We start from the raw sequence: 18,408 nt of genomic DNA on the forward strand, positions 1-18,408 counted from the left end.
TAGCTATTTTTAGTATTCAGGTTGATATTGGTTGGGGATAAAATGGACATTCAGCTTAAGTGTACAATAGTGGGGTCTCCTGGGTGTTCCCCCAGCTCACTCTTGTCAGAAACGCACAGGAATCTGCCGTGACCGGCCCCAGGGTTCTCTCCACTCACTGATGTGGTCGATGGCTCCGGCGCAGAACTTCCCGTAGAACTTCTTGGCTCCGAGGCCCCGCAGGTCCTGGATGGTGAAGGGCCAGAGGTGGAGCACGTTGTTGCGGGAGAAGGCGTCTCTCTTCTCCAGGAGCACCACCTTGGCCCCCAGGAAGCCCAGCTCGATGGCTGTGCGGAGACCGCATGGTCCCGCACCGATGATCAGACACTGGGAGGGGGAAACCGAAGGGACACGTCCATAGAGACGGTACCACTGCACACATCCACAGAGACACTACCACTGCACACATCCACAGAGACACTACCACTGCACACATCCACAGAGACACTACCACTGCACACATCCACAGAGACACTGTACCACTGCACACATCCACAGAGACACTACCACTGCACACATCCACAGAGACGGTACCACTGCACACATCCACAGAGACGGTACCACTGCACACATCCACAGAGACACTACCACTGCACACATCCACAGAGACGGTACCACTGCACACATCCACAGAGACACTACCACTGCACACATCCACAGAGACGGTACCACTGCACACATCCACAGAAATGCTATCACTCTATGCATCCAGAGAGACGCTACAACTGCAGCCATGCAACTAGACATCTCCTTACACATATCCTGATATGGGCTAAGGAAACCCTTGTTTAACCATTTCAGATCCTTCACATTACGGCAATCACAGCATTAACAGTTATACCAGCTTACTACCATAAATATACTGAGGAAAGACTTGGTTACCATTTTCAGGTAATTCATATTAAGGTAACCTAAAATCACAGCATTAACAGCTGTGTCTGCTTACTACAGAAAAGTACTTATGTAAAGGCTCTGCACAGCATAAGCTGCTGTTGAACAGGAGAATGTTAGCGGAGCAGACCTTGGAGTTGGCACATGCGCGGCCCTTCTTGTAGTCCTTGTGGCTGGCCCGCTTGTCCAGCTTGGCCCACAGCGCCTTGGCCTTCCAGTAGTTGAGCTTGGACTTGAGCTTGTGGTAGAAGACGCGGTACTCATTGGGCTTGAGCTCCAGGAAGTCGCAGAGCTCCTGAAAGGCCTTGAGCGTGCCCTTGCAGGTGGTGGCCTGGACGAAGCGGTCGAACAGGACGTGGGAGTGGTTCGCCCTCTCTCCTCCTGCGCCGACGCCCCCATCCCCCATGGTCCAGAGGTGCAGCTGCCTCCCCTCAAACCCCGCCCCCTCCCTCCCCCCTCCCTCCCGCAGGGGAGTCTGGGATGGGCCGCCCTGCCCTCTCAATCACACTCTTCTCTGACTCAGCGTTAGCTTCCTCCCTCAGACATCTTCACTCTGCCAGGGAAAACCAGGGGAGGTTGTGGTCAGTAATGCGTTTATACAACTGCCACACGACACGTTATGCAACACTAACACAAAAACCTCAATTATGAATTCACAGACGGAGAAAAAAAAAATCCTCATGCAAGTGTTGAGACGGAGTACAGACTTCTGTTTGTTATATGCAAACCTATATATAGTGTTCAGGAGATATGTATCACTCCAATAGGAAGCATGTCAAAGGATAAGACAAAATTATGCCCTCAAATTCCCCTTGCACTGTAAACAGGAAATTCAGAGATCCGATTTATACATGACACATGACGTATGGAGACTTTCAGTTCCAAAATTAGTTCAGAAAGGGATACATTCGAAGGAAAAAATATTCAGAAGATCTCATGTCATTGGAGGCCTTTAGAAAGAGAGTAACTGGAGTCTTCAGTAAAAAACGGACATCTCCATGTGTGTGAGCTCCACATCCCATCATTAATTCAACTGCTGGTGCTGCTCCCTGCATTTCACTGGCGATGCATCACAAAGAGTCAATGAATCATATATGTAAGATAAGATAAGATTCCTCAGCCAATCAGCAGTGTTGCCAGCCGACGCTGCACCCAATCAGCAGCGTTGACAGCAGACGCTGGATCCAATCAGCCGTGTGCAGCTAGTCAGTAGTGTATCGGCAAAGAGCACAGCCAAGAGCAGTAGCGCAGAAACCGAACCCAAAAAAAGGTGGTGTGCCCTGTTCCAAATCCTGACCAAACACTCCAAAACAAGGAGCTCAGACTGACAGAGCTCTCGGTGAATGTTCTGGTGCTGGGAAGGTATCTCAGGGTCACATGACCTCTTATTAAGGAGTGAGGCCACTGGAAACAGGAAGCTTACTTCCCTCCCAGCCCAGACAGGATGAACCGGGGCCAAGAGACCGAGCACAGCACACAATGACAGGCACCTCCAGACACAGGAAACACCTCCATCAGACTGACTAACACTTTCATTCAACAACAAACCAGGCCCTGGCTCTGCGGGTCAAATTCCAACAGCCACTGCGTACTCCTGCCCAATGAGAAAACAGAACTGAAGTGCTCAATGACAGCGCTTCGGGTAGCCAGGAGCGCTTCTCCTGGTGAGAAACTCCCTACCTACACACCCAGCCCACACCCAGCATGTTATTCTCTCCTGGATATTCCCACGGGAGAGGTAATCACTCATGCTTTCAAACACAGGCTATGAGCGCTAACGGAGGGAATGTCTTCTCCATGTGTGCACTCCGAGCCACGGTTAAGGCAGAACAGATGGCCGTCAGTGCAACACTATCCGACAAGCCAGGTTACGGCATGTTAGACACTCAGCGTGGAGAGTCACTGAAACAGCACTGTATTTCAAAGGAAGGTTTGCCATGTCTTGATGGAAGCTATATTTTATGTAGCTTCTATCAAAACATAGGTTTCTCTCCCTCTTTCTCTTTGTCTCTTTCATATTTTGTTATACACACACACACACACGTGCACACACACACGCACACACACGTGCACACATATATGTTTATATATAGAAACATAGAGACACTGTTCCGAATGGCATTGCTGACCATATCCAAGGCATTAGGCTAACCATTAGTGGAAGTCTAACCTGTAACAATTGAAAAATACATCATTTTAACAGAAAACAAAATAAAGTGTGCATTGTTCACACATTTTCACAAGGTTTTACAAGCTAAAAGCCCTCTAAGATAAAGGCTCCAAAGGTTTCCCAAGTTAAAAACTAAGTTCTCATTGTTATGTCACAGCAATATGAAAGCAGAAACAGTGAAGTGTTTTATCCTAGTTTGTCCTGCGTTTGGTTGCTGGATAAATCCTTTATGATGCATACTTTATGATGTCAGCACGCTTGCATGCCAGCTCACTGCAGCGGCCTCTAGTGCAGGCTCTTAATCTGTTGTGACCAACAACACTGTCTCTAATCTGGGAAAACGCCTTTCAGTGCAGTCACGGGCTATCCTAATCAACACAGTAAGGACAAACGTGTCAGCTAGCCATTACTGGATGACAGAAATGATCACCCACCAATCAGAGGGCGAGACTGAGCAGGCAGAAGAAGTACCTCGGTTATTTTTGCAAACATTTCATTCGGGGTACTCTTTAATGCTGAAATATACCTCTGCACAAGACAGCCAGTGTTAGCAAAGTTAGCGCCTCTCTTAGCTGGAGCAGTTTTGTTCGAGTTTAGAAGAGTTGATTACGCTGCAGAAAAATACTTTTCAGGTGACGGCAGATCGGAGGTGTCGCTCAGAGAAAGTTCGGCCTGCTCTCTGTCTGACTCCTCCTTCAGCGGAAGGCTGCTTGCAGAGGTCTGAGCTCACAGCAGGGAGAAGCAGCGGGGCCCGGACGCTTTGTCTGAGGTGGCGACTGACTGTGAGCTCTGACATTTCCAGCAGAGGACAAACTCAAAGCCATTCGCCACAGCTGAGGGCTGATAAAAGATTCGTTGGCAACACACCACAGCAACAGGCATGCTGATTAACCCAATCACTTCTGATTTTTTCCCCCATTCAAATCAAGCTGCCAGCTTCACAAGGAGCTCAGGACCAAATGTTTGACTGTGAAAGTATTTCTCACTAAACAAATCTCAGCGGCCAGGAAAACACCCGTCAGCTGCAGTAGTTACCAACGGCACTGTTGTGAAATGCTAAACACGATAACGAGCAGCAGCAATCAGACTGCAGCAGAAATCAATAGCCTATTTTTACCAGAGTGTCACTGCAGTATTTACATACACAGAGGAGGCAGAACACGAGTACAGAAGAAGCCAAAACCATGCAACCAATGCAAAGCTCCGCGTAGGGTAGTAGAGAGCAAGGCCTGAACTGTCTGAATGGCTGATCCAGGCAGTGGGGTTCTAATTCCTTTGCCCTATATCCAGCACAGACACACACTGACACTCTAAGACTCACAACACAGGCTAAAGGCCACAGGACCTACATGGCCTGCAAAGAAACACACACCACACAGCTTGAGACAGAGTTAACAATTCCATCTCTGCGGGGACCATAGCATTCTTTCCCTCTTCATACATCACCACTACAGAGAACAGGAAACTCCACTCTAACCTCCACAACTGTGCGATCACAGATATCTGATATCACGTGCAGATATACGGCTCATTCCTTGTTCCCATCCTCCCCTCTTCTGTTCAAGACGTTCTGGTTGGTAAGACGAACAGGTGCTGTCTGCGCTGCTATGCTAGCTATGCTAGCTACTATTCTGTTTTAGACCCCGCCCCCTTCAAGAATGTTCACAACACACACAACACACACAACACGCTCATAGCTTTGACAATGCCTGAGACAGCACTTTCAATCTGAGGCACACGGAGTTGATTATCTGGTCACTATATGGAATGTCTTTGTTACAGTGAGCCTCCCTCACTCCCACAGGGAACAGTAAAGCCCCGACCCCTTGCAGCTGATTAGCACTGAACAGGAGCAGGTTATTAGATCAAAGGCAGAGACCGGGGGGGGTATCTGGCCCCCTGATGAACCCCACATGTTTTCGCTGGCGGATGTGACGCGGTCGGCCTCCCGCAGACGGCCGGGACTGCGTGGCAGGTAGAGGGTCGGCTGTCCTTTGAAGGCCTGCCAGCCCTCGGCCGCTGTGGAAACAGGCCGAGTGAGCTGGCACGGCCTCACAGCCCGCGGGTCGCTGAGTCGGCAGAAGAGGGCTCGCCACAGAGCCCGGTACCTCCTTCCCGCATGCTGTTCCCTGTTCCAGCCACAGAACTGCTTCCTCTGAGAGCGTCCACTGTGTGCGTCACTCAAATGTATCCCCCTGAGGGCGTCCACTGTGTGCGTCACTCAAATGTGTCCCCCTGAGGGCGTCCACTGTGTGCATCACTCAAATGTGTCCCCAAGAGTGTCCACAAGGTGCGTCACTCAATTGTGTCCCCCTGAGTGTGCCCACAGTGCGCATCACTCAAACCTGTCCCCCTGCGTGTGACCCCTGTGCACACTCCCTAAGGGGTCCAGCTCGAGGGCGGATCCTCCTTCATGTCAGCTCCACTGTCATCATTTCCCATCAATAACCTGCCTTACATAACTGCTAATGCTCAGAGACATCAGCATGTGGTACCACAAGTTTCTGCCTGCTTCCTGCTCACGGTCGCTAATGTTACTCTATATGCAAATCATCCAAATTTTTTTTGTTGTTCAACACATCTGAACCATGCTCCTTGTTTAACTCATGCTGTGCTAGTACTCCTTAATGAATCAGGCGCCTGTTGGAGCTATTAGATTTCGACCTTCCCTTCCATTACATTAGAAAACTTAAGTTCCATTGGTCCATTGTTTCAATTGGTCAGTTCTGTGATTTCTTTGGTGACTCTGCTGTGTAAAACACTCTGAATATCACATGGCCCTGCACATACATCAGCCAGTTCATCTCCACACGGCCCGTGAGGTGTCACACACGCGAACGCAAAGGGTACTCTGGTATGGAACTGAACAGGCAGAACGGGTTTCTAATCTCTCTGGAGTTCCTATGACGGGGCCCCATGTGGCCCCTTGGGGAATTCCTCCGTACATTCAAAGCGCAGGTATGAGCTGAGAGCAGGCGTCTGACACAGATCACACTGGACTCTCCCGGGCTGAACAGGGCTGGGTGTCCCCTCCAGCAACTGGGAATAAGACTCTGTACTTCCCTCTGACTCTAAACATAGTTCCCACACCCTGAGCTGAAAGTAAATGAGACACCAAGTCTATTTGTACTGGGTGGGAGTTTCTTTCTCACGTGTGGTAATATCTGTGCGATTCATGGATGGAGCAACTCTAACTCCGCACAGAAAACAGCTCTGAGGAGCAGCACTCACAGAGGTGTGGGCAATGTTGATCTTGTTTATACGAGTATGTTGTCTCCCTCTTTATCTCACAGAGGTGTGAGTGAGCCGTATCTCTCTCACGTATGTATCACACCTTCCTTGTTAGCTCACAGAAGTGTGGGGAAAAGCGGACCTCTTTCACACATGTATGACGCCTCCATTGTTAGCTTACAGACCCTCAACAGCAACACAGCGCTTCCATGGAAGTCATAAACTCTAATTACCCTGCCCTTCCTGTGACAGCAGCAGCCATCCCCTTTAGCTAAGCACAACAAGTGCCGTGTCATCAGTTTGCTTGAAGAATGCTGCCACCTTCCCCTCCTGCACTGCTCCACCGGTCTGTTCTTTTCCAGGACAACAGGCTATGAATGGACCTGGAGGGCTACATTTACATCCACAGGAAACGCAGTGCCATGTATCTTTCCCGGCCTACATATCGCTCCGTATTTATAAATGCGCCAGACCGCTTCCGGGTGATCACATTTCAGCGGCGGCTATGGGATCATGTACCTCGCATATACATCAAACTGCAAGCACTGTAAGGTGGAGCCAAACTTAAGTGGCTGTGGTAAATTCATAAGTTCCTTCTGTGTCTTGAGCCTTTGTGGGTTGATTGGAACCAGCAGTAATGTACTGAATACTTAGTCCATCCCCCCCAGGACCAGTCAACCCCCCCGACTATCCCTCTTTTATGGGTTGAGAGGGTTGAAAGAAAGGTCTCTTCTCCTCCCCCGCATGAAGCTAGGATTGACTGTACCCCTTTAATTCCCCCGGTAACTCTGCACACTGCAGAAACTCCACAGAGACGCATACACACACTGTGAGCTGACATTTATACCGCACTACTGGTGGGTTTGAATCACTGTCAGCTCTAAAAATAGCGCCTAAGATTACATGTTTGAACGGAGCGTGCCCATCTCTCTCACATTTGCCTGGTGGGGTCACTCTCAATGTAGCTCAGGGGTCAGAGGGTCAGGGGGTGGGGCTTATTTATTTTTACCTCAGGTATCTCTCTGCAGCTGGCTGAAGGCTGAGCTCCAGTTTTCTCGGCTAAAAAGACACTACACGAGAGAAAGGGAGCAGCAAATACCCAGAATGCTCTGGGGATCCAATGAACGATTATAGAATTGCTCCTTCTCAACTGTCATCTGAGCAACCTCAATTCATGTCCTGAAAGATCATATCGTCACACTCACAAATCCCCTTTTGAAACAAGATTAAGCTGTAATCACGGTTTATTTTTCATTCAAAAAAAGAGTTTTCTATTTAAGACTAGAGATAAAAAAATGTACCTTTCAAACTCACGCTGATGACAAAATTTCCAATGTCCCTTTAAACATCATCTTAGGCATTTCCTGCATTTAAACCCAAGTGTTTCCTAGGATAATTTGCAACAGGTCACATCACTTTCCCTTTGAAAGCAATTGTAGAATTTACTGACATATAAATAGAAGCCCTATTCTGCTCTCCCAAAACCAGGCGCACAGATCGGTGTGGGTCTGACTCAGGTTTTTGGGCCTTTAATTCCCAGAGGCAGGGGTGTGGATTGAAAACAAGCGAGCCCTTAAATAAAACTCCACAGACCACAAAGCCGCTGTGGAAGGCAGCTCTCAAGGCTGTGCTCAGCTCCCGGTGGGATTTAAAAAACTTTTTTTTTTTTTAAAAAGTTACCATTTGGGGGTGGTGAGCGATGGAGGTCTCTTGGGTGGTATATCGTGATACCCTCGACGGAAATTTGCCAGAAAAATGGTGCATTTTTAGCTGCGCCTCTGGAGTCTAGACAGTGTAGATTCTCGAGTACATTACAGACAGGAGTGAAAGTAAAACTAGAGCTGTAACGAGTGGCTGGAACGTGATGATCCAGGCCACGGATGGCATTAATGATTTACAGGCCAGGTAGGGGGTCATCAGAGTGCACAGGCAGAGCAGTGAGGCCGGCTCTACTGTGAATACAACCAGCCAGGCAGGTAAGCGTACGCCCTCTCAGCAACACAAACTGGGAGAGATGTACTCTCCGAGTGACGGCTGCACGCAACCGCATGCAAATCTGAGTCCGCAGCATCCGAGGACTGAGCTTTGGTTACCCAAAGCCAAACAGACCGAGCTCACCCGTGGGCCACCAAACTTCAGGAGGAAGACCTGCATGCATTTCGAGCCAGAGCCACTGAACTGTGCAGCCAGGCGTGACTAATCAATCCCCTGGGATGGAGACCTATTCTCTGTTTGTCTCTGTGTGCTGTTGACATGTTTTGGTCTGCAATGGCTGTCAGACGCATCTGAATTATCCTTGAAGGACACCCCCCGTGTCCCACCAGCTGGCCAGACGTCTCCCCAGCACACACGGGGTTCACTTGAGGGGAGAGACACACAAAACAGCCGCAACATCTGGAGCCCATGCACACGCCCTGAGTCACAGAGAGATCCGCAGGGATCAAACAATCGGCTGAGCATTGTTATGGAAGCCACGGAGACACACAAGACCAGGGACAGCACAAAACGGACTCAACACCACAGGGCTCTCTCCCTCTGAGCTCTCCTGTCCCTGTGAACTTCTGAACTCGGTGTGTTATTGCTTAAATTAAACACACGCTGTCATGTTTCACTGTTAAATCCTTCGTTTCTTTGGAAGCAAAGAGTCACTGGCATTGACGTCATAATAGCGTTAATATCAAGGGCCAGCAGAGACAGCAGTGTGTTCAGGGAGAGCACTATATGGCAGGGGCAGGTGCACACTATTTGGGGCTGCTGATGAGCTGAGAATAACAGGATCATTATTGTGCAGCCCTCAGGGAGTGTCTATACTCTCCAAGCCTCAGATGTTCCACCAAGTGGCTCCTCAGTCAGGTTCCTACCACAGCTCCAACTCTTCTTCCACCTCCTGGACTTCACCTTATCCAGCGCTCACAGGGACAGATCTGTGGAGCCGATATGTCAAGCACGACTTTCAGTCCGAAAACCAAAACAAACAAACGAGATCTGACATCTCCCCAAAGCACGTTCCCGAGGGAGAATGCTGGGCTCAGACAGAACTCAGAATACAATGTCTATTAACAAATAAATAATGGCTTTTGGGAGACACACCCTGCCTGGTTTATAAATGCCAGTAGGGTAATGCTTTCCCTGTAATGCGCCTGAACAACAGCATGGCGTTTCCCTCCCTCCTGCGCCTCCCCCGCCTCCACCTCACACTTTCTCTCCTCTGTGATGCGCCTGTGCTTCCTTTGTCCTTTCCCTTCTCTCTTTGTTCTGGAGGTCATCGCTCTCATCCAGAGGAGCCCCGAGAGAAAGAGCCGGAAAGGTCCTGCGCTTCAACAGCCCTGAGGCTGACCAGATGCTGGCGCTGGAGCAATGATGTCATTTCCCCTCGTCCTGCGCCTCTCTCTCCCTTCACGGGTGTAACCAGCATTACATCATCATCATCATCATCATCACGATCATCATTATCATCATCATCACATCCCATGGCTGCTCTGTTTCATGCAGCTGAGGCTCAATAGTGGCCTCTTGGGAGTACTGCACAAGGCAAACGTGCTCATGCGTTTCCGACACTGAATATGAAGCACACAGAAAGGCTCTACAGTTGCCAGAACTTTTCTGTCAACCGACATTTGCGGTCTAGATTTTTTTTTTCCCTTTTTAAGCTTTTTTTTCCCCCGTTTTTCTCCACGGTCCTTTGGATCCACCCATCTCTGTTTGGAGATTCACCGTTCGGAGATTCAGAGCGGAGCCCCCCGCACCGTTCTGACCACAGACTGAAAGGGAAAGGGCTGTGAAGCGCGTCCCAGCTCTGACGACAGGGACGATGTGTGTTCTGCCCCTGCTCGTTTGTTCCAGCAGTGTACGAGGGATCGCTAGAGGCTTCCCCTCCTTCCCCTCAACTCGCTGTGTTCATTTTATTCCAAGCACACTTCCTTGTGTTGCTTACAAAGGCAAATGTGTCAGGACTTCAGTCAGCTGTGATGCACATTTTTGAGCAACTGGCGTTTTCTTTCTCATGAGACCGGGCTAGCTGAAACGCATTGAAGAATTCTTCCACAGGACTCTAGCTGTGATATTCATACGACATACAGCATGAGCGACAGTCGAAAGTTCACAGTTCTTGCATCTGTTCCACAGCGCGCTCCTGATTGCTTTTTGGAAATGTGGAGGATCTTATCGAAAACAATTAGTCTAAAGGTTTCCATACATGTCATACTCTGTTTGCAAAACTCACCATAGAGAATGGGTTATGAATAATAAGAATAAGCTCATCTTATGTTCTCTTCACTCTAGAGCTACCTGAGACAGGTAAGCCTGCTGCAACCAGTCAATGCAAGCATACACAATAAATTGAACAAGCCATGTCATCTACAGAGAGTTATGAACCTCTGAACACTGAACACAAGACATGTAGATCAGACATTACTGCTCGTTGGCCAACAGCCTTCATTTAGGCCAATGATACAGCTACAATTTGTCAGGTATGAAACCTACACCAAATGCAGAACAGTCATCACCTGCCCAGAGGTCATAAAAAAGGCTGATTCACACTCACTCCAAGACCTGCTGTATTCAGCCTCCATAATCAAGATCTCAAAAGCTGCATTTCTCAGTAGCCTAGCCTGCTAGGTGGCCATTTACCTAAAAATCAGCTGAGCTTGTCAGATGAATCTAGTGGTAAAGCCCATAATACCCTTCATCGAAACTGTCTGAAACCACATACTAAAGAACACTGGTGGTGACCTGTTTAAAACCGCTTCAGACTTACCCTAATTGAGCTGCCATTTCCCACAGTCCATAATCTGGGGATTTCGCCTGTTCAAATCGGTTTCCCACCCTTAAATTCCCTCTAGCGTGAAATGGCTATTTATTAGAGCTATAACTTATAGGCCTGCATAGCCATGTGTTTATTGTTACACTTCATCTAGCCTAACCTATATCCATTCTGAACCTGGCATAACGTCAAGAATTCTCCGGTCTGCGTGGCTGAGGTATTTATTTCCAGTCTTTATCTTATCTTGAGAGGCGTGGTGGCCATATGAGAATGCCCACGTGGCTATCTCCATAAGATGAGAGCTTAGCTACCAGAATCCTCATTTCACCCTGCTGGTTCTTCTTCCGATGACATCATGTCTACAACTGGTTCCTGAGACCGTTTCAACATTCAAATATGAGAGTCTGGTTCCACCAATCAGCTCCTGAGACCCTTTCACCATTCAAAGATGGCAGTCCGATTCAAGTACTGCTGGCTGCATGAGAGAGAGAGAAGAGGAGGTGGCCGTTACATCAGGGAGGAATGTGGTTCACAGGGTGCCTCTTAGCTGGCAGAGCACCGACACCCCCCCCCACCCCAGTCTTCAGGTACTTAGCCTGCTCTTTCATTGGGAAGTACCGATGCTGCAAAACAGTTCCCTGCAAGCTGCACGGTGGGCAGCTAAACGGATTACATTCGCAAGTTAGTGTGCTGAGAGAATTAACAGTCCCTGGCATATTGATACAATTTATTGAGCTGAAAGCATTTGCGCGCTCCTCCTGCCAATGGGAGAGATTTCCTATCCGTATTAAAATATCTGTGGAAAATTATTTCAGGCCGACAAAACAACAGTAACTGCAGAGCAGTGAACCAGAGAAGTAAATCTGTGAAGTGACTGATTATAATATTTGCTATGGGTATGATTTTGGTTTTGGAACAGTCAGATGTTGACAGGCACGCCTTGGTTTTGATGACTCGGTCTGTTACCTGCTCTCGTTGGGCTCTGAGAGTCCCGCGTGGGTTAGCTGTAGCATAGCTAACATTCCCTCCGAAGCACATTTATTTTCTCTGCAGTCCAAAGTCCGCTCTCAGCCAAAACACACATGTTCCACGGCCCAGCAAAAAAATGTCTCTCAACCCAAAACAGCTAGGAGTGTTAACTAACACCTCTGACCCTTGTTATTATGAGTTGAACCACATGTAAGCAGATTTACGGGGAAAAAAAGGCAAGAGACAGGAAAGAAACTGCAAATCTCTCTGACACCACTCCCCAGCGATATTTCGCAACAACAAAACATTGGAGTTATATCAAATTTTGACCCGTAATCCAAGCCCTGTAATCCCAGGGGCTGTTTGTTTTCACCGTCTCCCCCGTGGCCGGCACATCACCTGAATCACCTGGATTACCTGGATTACCTTGTAAATCACAGCATGGCTAAAGTCCCTTCCATTCTGCCCCTCATTTCAGCCTGGGAAGATCAGCACTCAAACGCTGCTACACTTGCTAAGAACACCAGCTACAGAAACGTACAGAGAGAATGCGTCTGTCAGCGTGCACCTCCAGTCAAACAGTGCAGCGACCTTTCATTCAGCTGCCCCTCAACACTCTGCCAGTGAACTCTGCAGATTCCCCCACATTTGCTTATCAGCACACGGCAGAGCAATCACAGTATTCCGCATGCAAATGGCATGGTGGCCTATCTGCTGTCACTCAGAGACTAAACAAAGGCCCACACGTTAGACACAACCACTTGCTGGAGAGGTGGAACAGAGGGTAGAGGGACGCATTTGGACACCAGCACCTCGGTGCGTGATGAGAGGACGGGGGGAGGGAGAGGAAGGCGCAGATCTCTTAGGAAACCGGTCTGCTTTCTGTCATAATCCCTCCATCAGCCAAACACTGCACCAGGGCAAGGCTCAGCATTGTGATTCATATGAGGGAAAAAATAACCTGTACATTTATGAATAAATATACAAATAATGAGGCAGATTTGCCCGATTTTCACCTTCAGCGATTCTGACAGGACGCCTCCTCAGATCACTGCTCAGAAGATCCTCTCAGATCCTCTCGAGGAAACAAAGGCACATCCACACTCATCTCCCTCCACTGAGCACCCAGGATGTGCGGAGCCACTCAGTCAGAGAGCGTCCCATGATGCTTTGCTGTTCCTGTGTCACACTGAGAAGCCCGGCCCTTCACAGCAGCAGCAAAGCTCCAGGGGAACCAGCGGCCTCACTCAGGTCTCTGCCTGCTTATTAACCGCTAAGGCAGGGCCAGAACCTCCAGAGCCTCAGAGAAGCGCCAGGATTCCAGACTGCTTGGACGGGCGCTAAAGCAAACTTCGCACAGGGCAGTAAATTGAAACAGGGAAAGGGGGGGGGCAAACACGATACTCCCCCAGCTGCGTGACATTTCATGCTTTTTTGGGCTCGGGCGGTGAAATCCCGAATGTTTGAGCGGCCCGCTGTGTTTGTGATCGCGCTGGTCCAGGAGGATAACGCTCCATAACGTCTCCTGTTATGGCCATTAAACTCTCGCAGGCCGAGGCATTAACAGGAGCAGCTGGTGAAATCACTCTGGTGGCGGGGGAAGCCAAAGCACCCCCCCCCCCCACCCCCTGACCCCCCGACCCCCCCATCCCCCGGAAGATCAGAACAGTGCTACGTGAGCCATGGCTAAGTTCAGCGCTACGCTACATTTCAGTCCCGCGTCAGAATGACAACATCCTGAATTGCACGCCAGGCAAAAAAAAAAACACAGTCCGCTACTTAAAAACAAAATGAATTTCCACAGAAGAAACGCTCCACAGATCCTGAGATCCCATCACAGGGAGAGCCTTCCAAGGTACTACTGGCTGCAGCATCTGGAGCCAACACTGACATCCTATTTACCTCTCCTGACCCTGACAGCTCCTCCCGGGCCCATGCCAAAGGCGGGGCAGACCTGCAGCAGACGGTAATCCTGTGAACACAGCGCAGTGAGACTGTTTTTAATCCCAGCGAGTGGGTGGAAAACCTGCTCGGTGTGCAGCAGCGCTGTCCTTGAAAGCTACACTCACAGACCTTCTGACCTGCCCCTTTGCTCAGAGCTGTGATCGCCCGAGTCATCCCAAGCGCCACTCCTATTGTGATGTCATAAAAGAGCTGCCGGCATCAGCGTGTCATCAAGCGCCTCTCCACGGCTGCATCCAAATACTCACACTGCCATACTACAGAGTACGCAAAAAGCGGTACGTCACAATCCGTAGGGTGCCCGAATACTCAGCAGGCATTTAATATTAGTCGAAAAAAGAGAAAAAGTTGACTACACCTCCGTCTTTTAAGATAAAAAAATCAGTTGGCTTGTTACGTAACGTTAGCTTTTCGTTGTCCCCTCTAATGTGTCTTCCTACTGATTCCTACCTCCGAACTGCCCCTCAATTTCTGAAGTGCGCTTGTAAATGTAAAAGATCAATACAGTAGAAGACATAGTTTTAAATATTAAAAACTACTTTCAAACTAGTAATGCTTTTCAATACCACTAGCCAGGATTCTGATGGGATTCCCATATTTCATCACTTCTGCCATTTCCATGGTTTCATGTCATTTTTTTTTGGAGTCACTCTTGTGTCATCACAAGCCATGGAAGTAGAACGATGACAGCGTGTCAAATAAACTCAAATTACACCCTTCCTCCTTAAGTATGTACCTGCGTGATGTCACGTGAAGTGTGGACTTCCCTCGCTCACCTGTGGATCAGGACCCTGCTTGCGGAACCCCTCAGCACACAGGGAGCTGTGAGGGGCCACACTGCCCTTCTGAGGCCATTAGCCATTAAAATGTTCTGAGAAGCCATGCAAACAAAGCCACGCCCATCAACCTGAGGGGATTTCCCACTGTGAAACTGAGCGCAAAGCCGGGACAGATTTTAAATCATACAGCCACACACCGCTTCGTGCTGACAGTTTCCACAATACTTTCCTGTCAATGCTCTCATCAGAAAGCCACATTCTCAGTGCGGTTACACAGAAGGAGAGAAAAAGGGCAAAAGGGGAAATGGGTGGACATTTTCTCCGGCCTGGCAAAACCACAAGCTGCCAATACATGGCTCTACAGCCTGTACCTCTCACCTGGCAAAACCACTAGCTACCGATTCATGTCTCTACAGCCCGTACCTCTCACCTGGAAAAACCACAAGCTACTGATTTATGTCTCTACAGCCATTACCTCTCACCTGGAAAAACCGCAGGCTGCCAATCCACACCTCTGAGTACAGCCTGTTCAGCACTCTGCATCACAGACTGCTAGGGTTTCGCCGCCTGCCGCCTTCGTTAGCCGCTCTCCTCCCACACACAGCGCAGCCTCCCCGAGGGGGAAGGCGGACTCGTCGGGGCACGGCTCCCATTTCCCCCCCGCGCATTCTTTCCACTCCAGCGCTGTTCAAACACTCCGGAGCCCCGGTGCATCTCCAGTCAGCTCCATTCATCACTGTCCGCAGACCTGCCAGGGCCCGAGCGGCCCGGGCGGACCGGGCTGCGCAGAACCACAGCACCGCAGTGGAATCCCACGGAGGAGTCTGCAGACAGCTTTCCGGAGAAAGGGCGAGCGAGCACCCGTGTGTCTGTTTGCCACATGGAGGTCTCCACCTAGGAGCCAGCGAATGGGCTTGGGAGCTATGCTTAAACAGGCTTGGGTATTCATTACCTTACATTACATCCACTTAGCAGACACTCTTATCCAGAGCGACTTCCAGCACAAAAGAACAGAAGTGTAAGGCTAACAGCACTCCCAGACCAGTGAGTGTGAGCACAGCACCATTCAAGCGCAACTGCAAGTTAGCCTGTGCTAACCTGACCAGAAGGCCTAAAAACTAAGGGAAGACAAGTACACACACGACCACACATTACAGTAACTAGATCACAGAATTCAAAACACACTGTAATATTTGACTGAAACCCTTTTCTGAGGTGACAGGCTTCACGCGCTGGCTGAGTTAGACAGAGGCCTGTTGCAGCCTGCGTCTGCCAGTGGATGACAGGAAGGCGGAGTCCTTCACTGCGCCAGTCCATCAGCATAATTGTCCTGAAGTCCAGAGCGGAAATCGATCCCAGCACCGAGGTATTGGCAGCATGTCTCCTGGGGGAGGGTTTACTGTGTAACTGTACGTCCTGAACAATTTCACTCCCCTGGAAAGGAAGGCCGCTCGATGCAGCTCGACGCAGTAAATGGCACGGGGGCTTTGTCATCATGATGCTTGGCAGGTTTACCGAGCGCTGCTGCTCTGACCATGTCAATGATCGACTTCATTAGGGATGGCAGGGGGGTGTAGCGGTGAGAAGCTCATCACCAAAAGGCTGCTCGTTCGATCCCCTGCTGGGACACTGCTGTTGCACCGCTGGGCAAGGTACTTACCCCAGAATTGCCTCCGCAAATATCCAGATATTACAATATTTTGATATCCCAGATATCCAGATATTTTATCCGATAAATGGATGAAATTGTGAGTCGCTCTGGATAAGAACATCTAAATGACAATGTAATGCAATGTCTACACGGAATCAATAGGACTATCACCTGATACAGGACACACAGGACAATCAGAATGTCCCTGCAGTGCATTCTCTGTTACAAAGCACCAACGAGGATAAAACTGTAATCTGTGCAAGTTGCTCTGGATAACAGCATCTGCTAAATGACAATAATGTAATGCAATGTAATCAGGCTTTTAACAGTTATACTTAACGAGCAGGGGAAACGCGGCCAGTCGGGATGACTCTGGATCGCAGCTGATATGAATCATGTAATTAGCTACACAGCCCTGATAACGCACCAGCAGGGCGGCTCGGAGCGACCTCCTTACGAGGCCGCAATAACAGCACACGTGGTCCCGCGGGTGAACCAGGACAAAGGAGAAGCAGAGCGGTAAAAAGAATGAGCCCTTTTTCTCAGGAAACCCTCGCAGAGCAGCGGGCAGGCGGGCGGATAGAAATCAGGACAAATCAGATGTTCCACTGAATTCCGGAACAAAGCATCCGCTCCGGCACGCCCAGATCTGCGCACCTCGCCCGCGCCCCCGTTATGCCCCTGCGCCCGGTGACCGTCGCTAAGGAAGCGCGGACGGGGAGGGAGGTGTGAGAGAGAGGAAATGAGCCGCCTGGCTGCTGCGCTTTGATGAGGGGGTGAGGGACGGGGCGGACCGGGTCCCTCCGCTCGGACCACCGATCGGGCCTCTTCCCCTCTCCTCCGTCTCTCCTTTCAGCAGAGGAATGTTACAGGACCCAAGGGCACCTTCAGCGGCAGCTACCCTCGAGGGTTTAATACGAATTAGCCTTTAAAAGGAAAAGGGGAACGTTCACAAGCGCGGAGCGCCCTGCGCAGAGAGACAGGACAGGACCGGCATGGAAGCAGCTCTCTCCGTACGGGATGACACAAATATGAAAACAGCCCAGGAATGTTCCAAAAGAGCGTTGCTGCGGCAACCGACGCAAACAAACCTAGGAGAACTTTTTTCCCTTTAATGCCTCAGCACACCTCAGCGAGATCCGCTGCGCTTTCAGGGATTTCGGGCGGGGGATCAAATGCGCTTCGCTCTCCCGAGTCGCCGTGGCCATCGTCTGGACCGGGGACAGATAACCACGGCATCTGCCGCGGGGCCAGCCGAGGGACGGGGACAGCGGGGGTGACACCGCACGTTCAGCCACCGAGCTTGTCATTATCAGGCCGCTGTCACACTGAGTGTCAGCTGAAGCGTCCCCCTACCTGCTTCCCGTCGGCACAGCCAGTCCAGATGTCGGCTCTAATGAAAGCAAACGGAGGCCTGCGTCTCACATTCCCCTGCTGTAGGTCACACGTCCCCCCCCCCCCCCCGAAAGCACACACCGACAGAGCCGCCCTGCCCGTCATTCTGCCAAACGAAACAAACGCTCAAACCCAACACCGGGCCTGCGATAAGGCAAACACCACCCTCTCACCGGCGAAACGCCGCGGCTTTTTAAGTGAGAACCTCAAATGACTTGTAAAGTGGACGCTGGGCTTTCAAACAAACAGCCAAAACAAACGAGATAAAGTCTCCGAATACCTTTCCACCGAGCCTGAAATGCACAGCTTACCGCTTACCACTTCACACAGCAGGCCGTGAATGAAACGAAATCTCAGATAACACAAAGATAAGAGCGAGCTGGCGTAAGTCACAGGAAAAAAAAATATTATCATTTCAGCTCACCGTGGTAGCGCTGTTCCTTTGTCAAGCATATTACTCATCTCACATGATTACCCATAAACCCCTTGGTAGACTGGAATATGGCGATGAGAAAGCCATTAGCAACAAGAAAAAAAATACACAAACATGGAGCAGAAC

General features: G+C 49.8%; 1 protein-coding gene and 1 long non-coding RNA gene across 7 annotated transcripts in view; both read right to left on the reverse strand.

Moving 5' to 3' along the window:
• Window positions 1-1,361, reverse strand: part of LOC118770248 (protein-methionine sulfoxide oxidase mical3a-like) — a 53,438-nt gene extending 52,077 nt beyond the window's left edge. For all 6 annotated transcript variants that reach the window (XM_036517804.1, XM_036517801.1, XM_036517800.1 and 3 more), the window contains exons 1-2: window positions 1,061-1,361; window positions 159-366 (exon numbers count right to left, since the gene is read on the reverse strand). In XM_036517804.1, coding sequence (XP_036373697.1) covers window positions 159-366; window positions 1,061-1,336 — 484 coding nt within the window. In that variant the 5' untranslated portion in view covers window positions 1,337-1,361. The remainder of the gene's footprint in view (window positions 1-158; window positions 367-1,060) is intronic.
• Window positions 1,362-1,411: 50 nt separating this feature from the next.
• LOC118770607 overlaps window positions 1,412-18,408 on the reverse strand; it is a 45,431-nt gene continuing 28,434 nt past the window's right edge. The window contains exon 4 of the long non-coding RNA XR_005004561.1: window positions 1,412-1,483. This is a non-coding gene — a long non-coding RNA (uncharacterized LOC118770607). The remainder of the gene's footprint in view (window positions 1,484-18,408) is intronic.

This window comes from Megalops cyprinoides, chromosome 23 (genome assembly GCF_013368585.1).
Source record: "Megalops cyprinoides isolate fMegCyp1 chromosome 23, fMegCyp1.pri, whole genome shotgun sequence".
NCBI lineage: Eukaryota > Metazoa > Chordata > Actinopteri > Elopiformes > Megalopidae > Megalops > Megalops cyprinoides.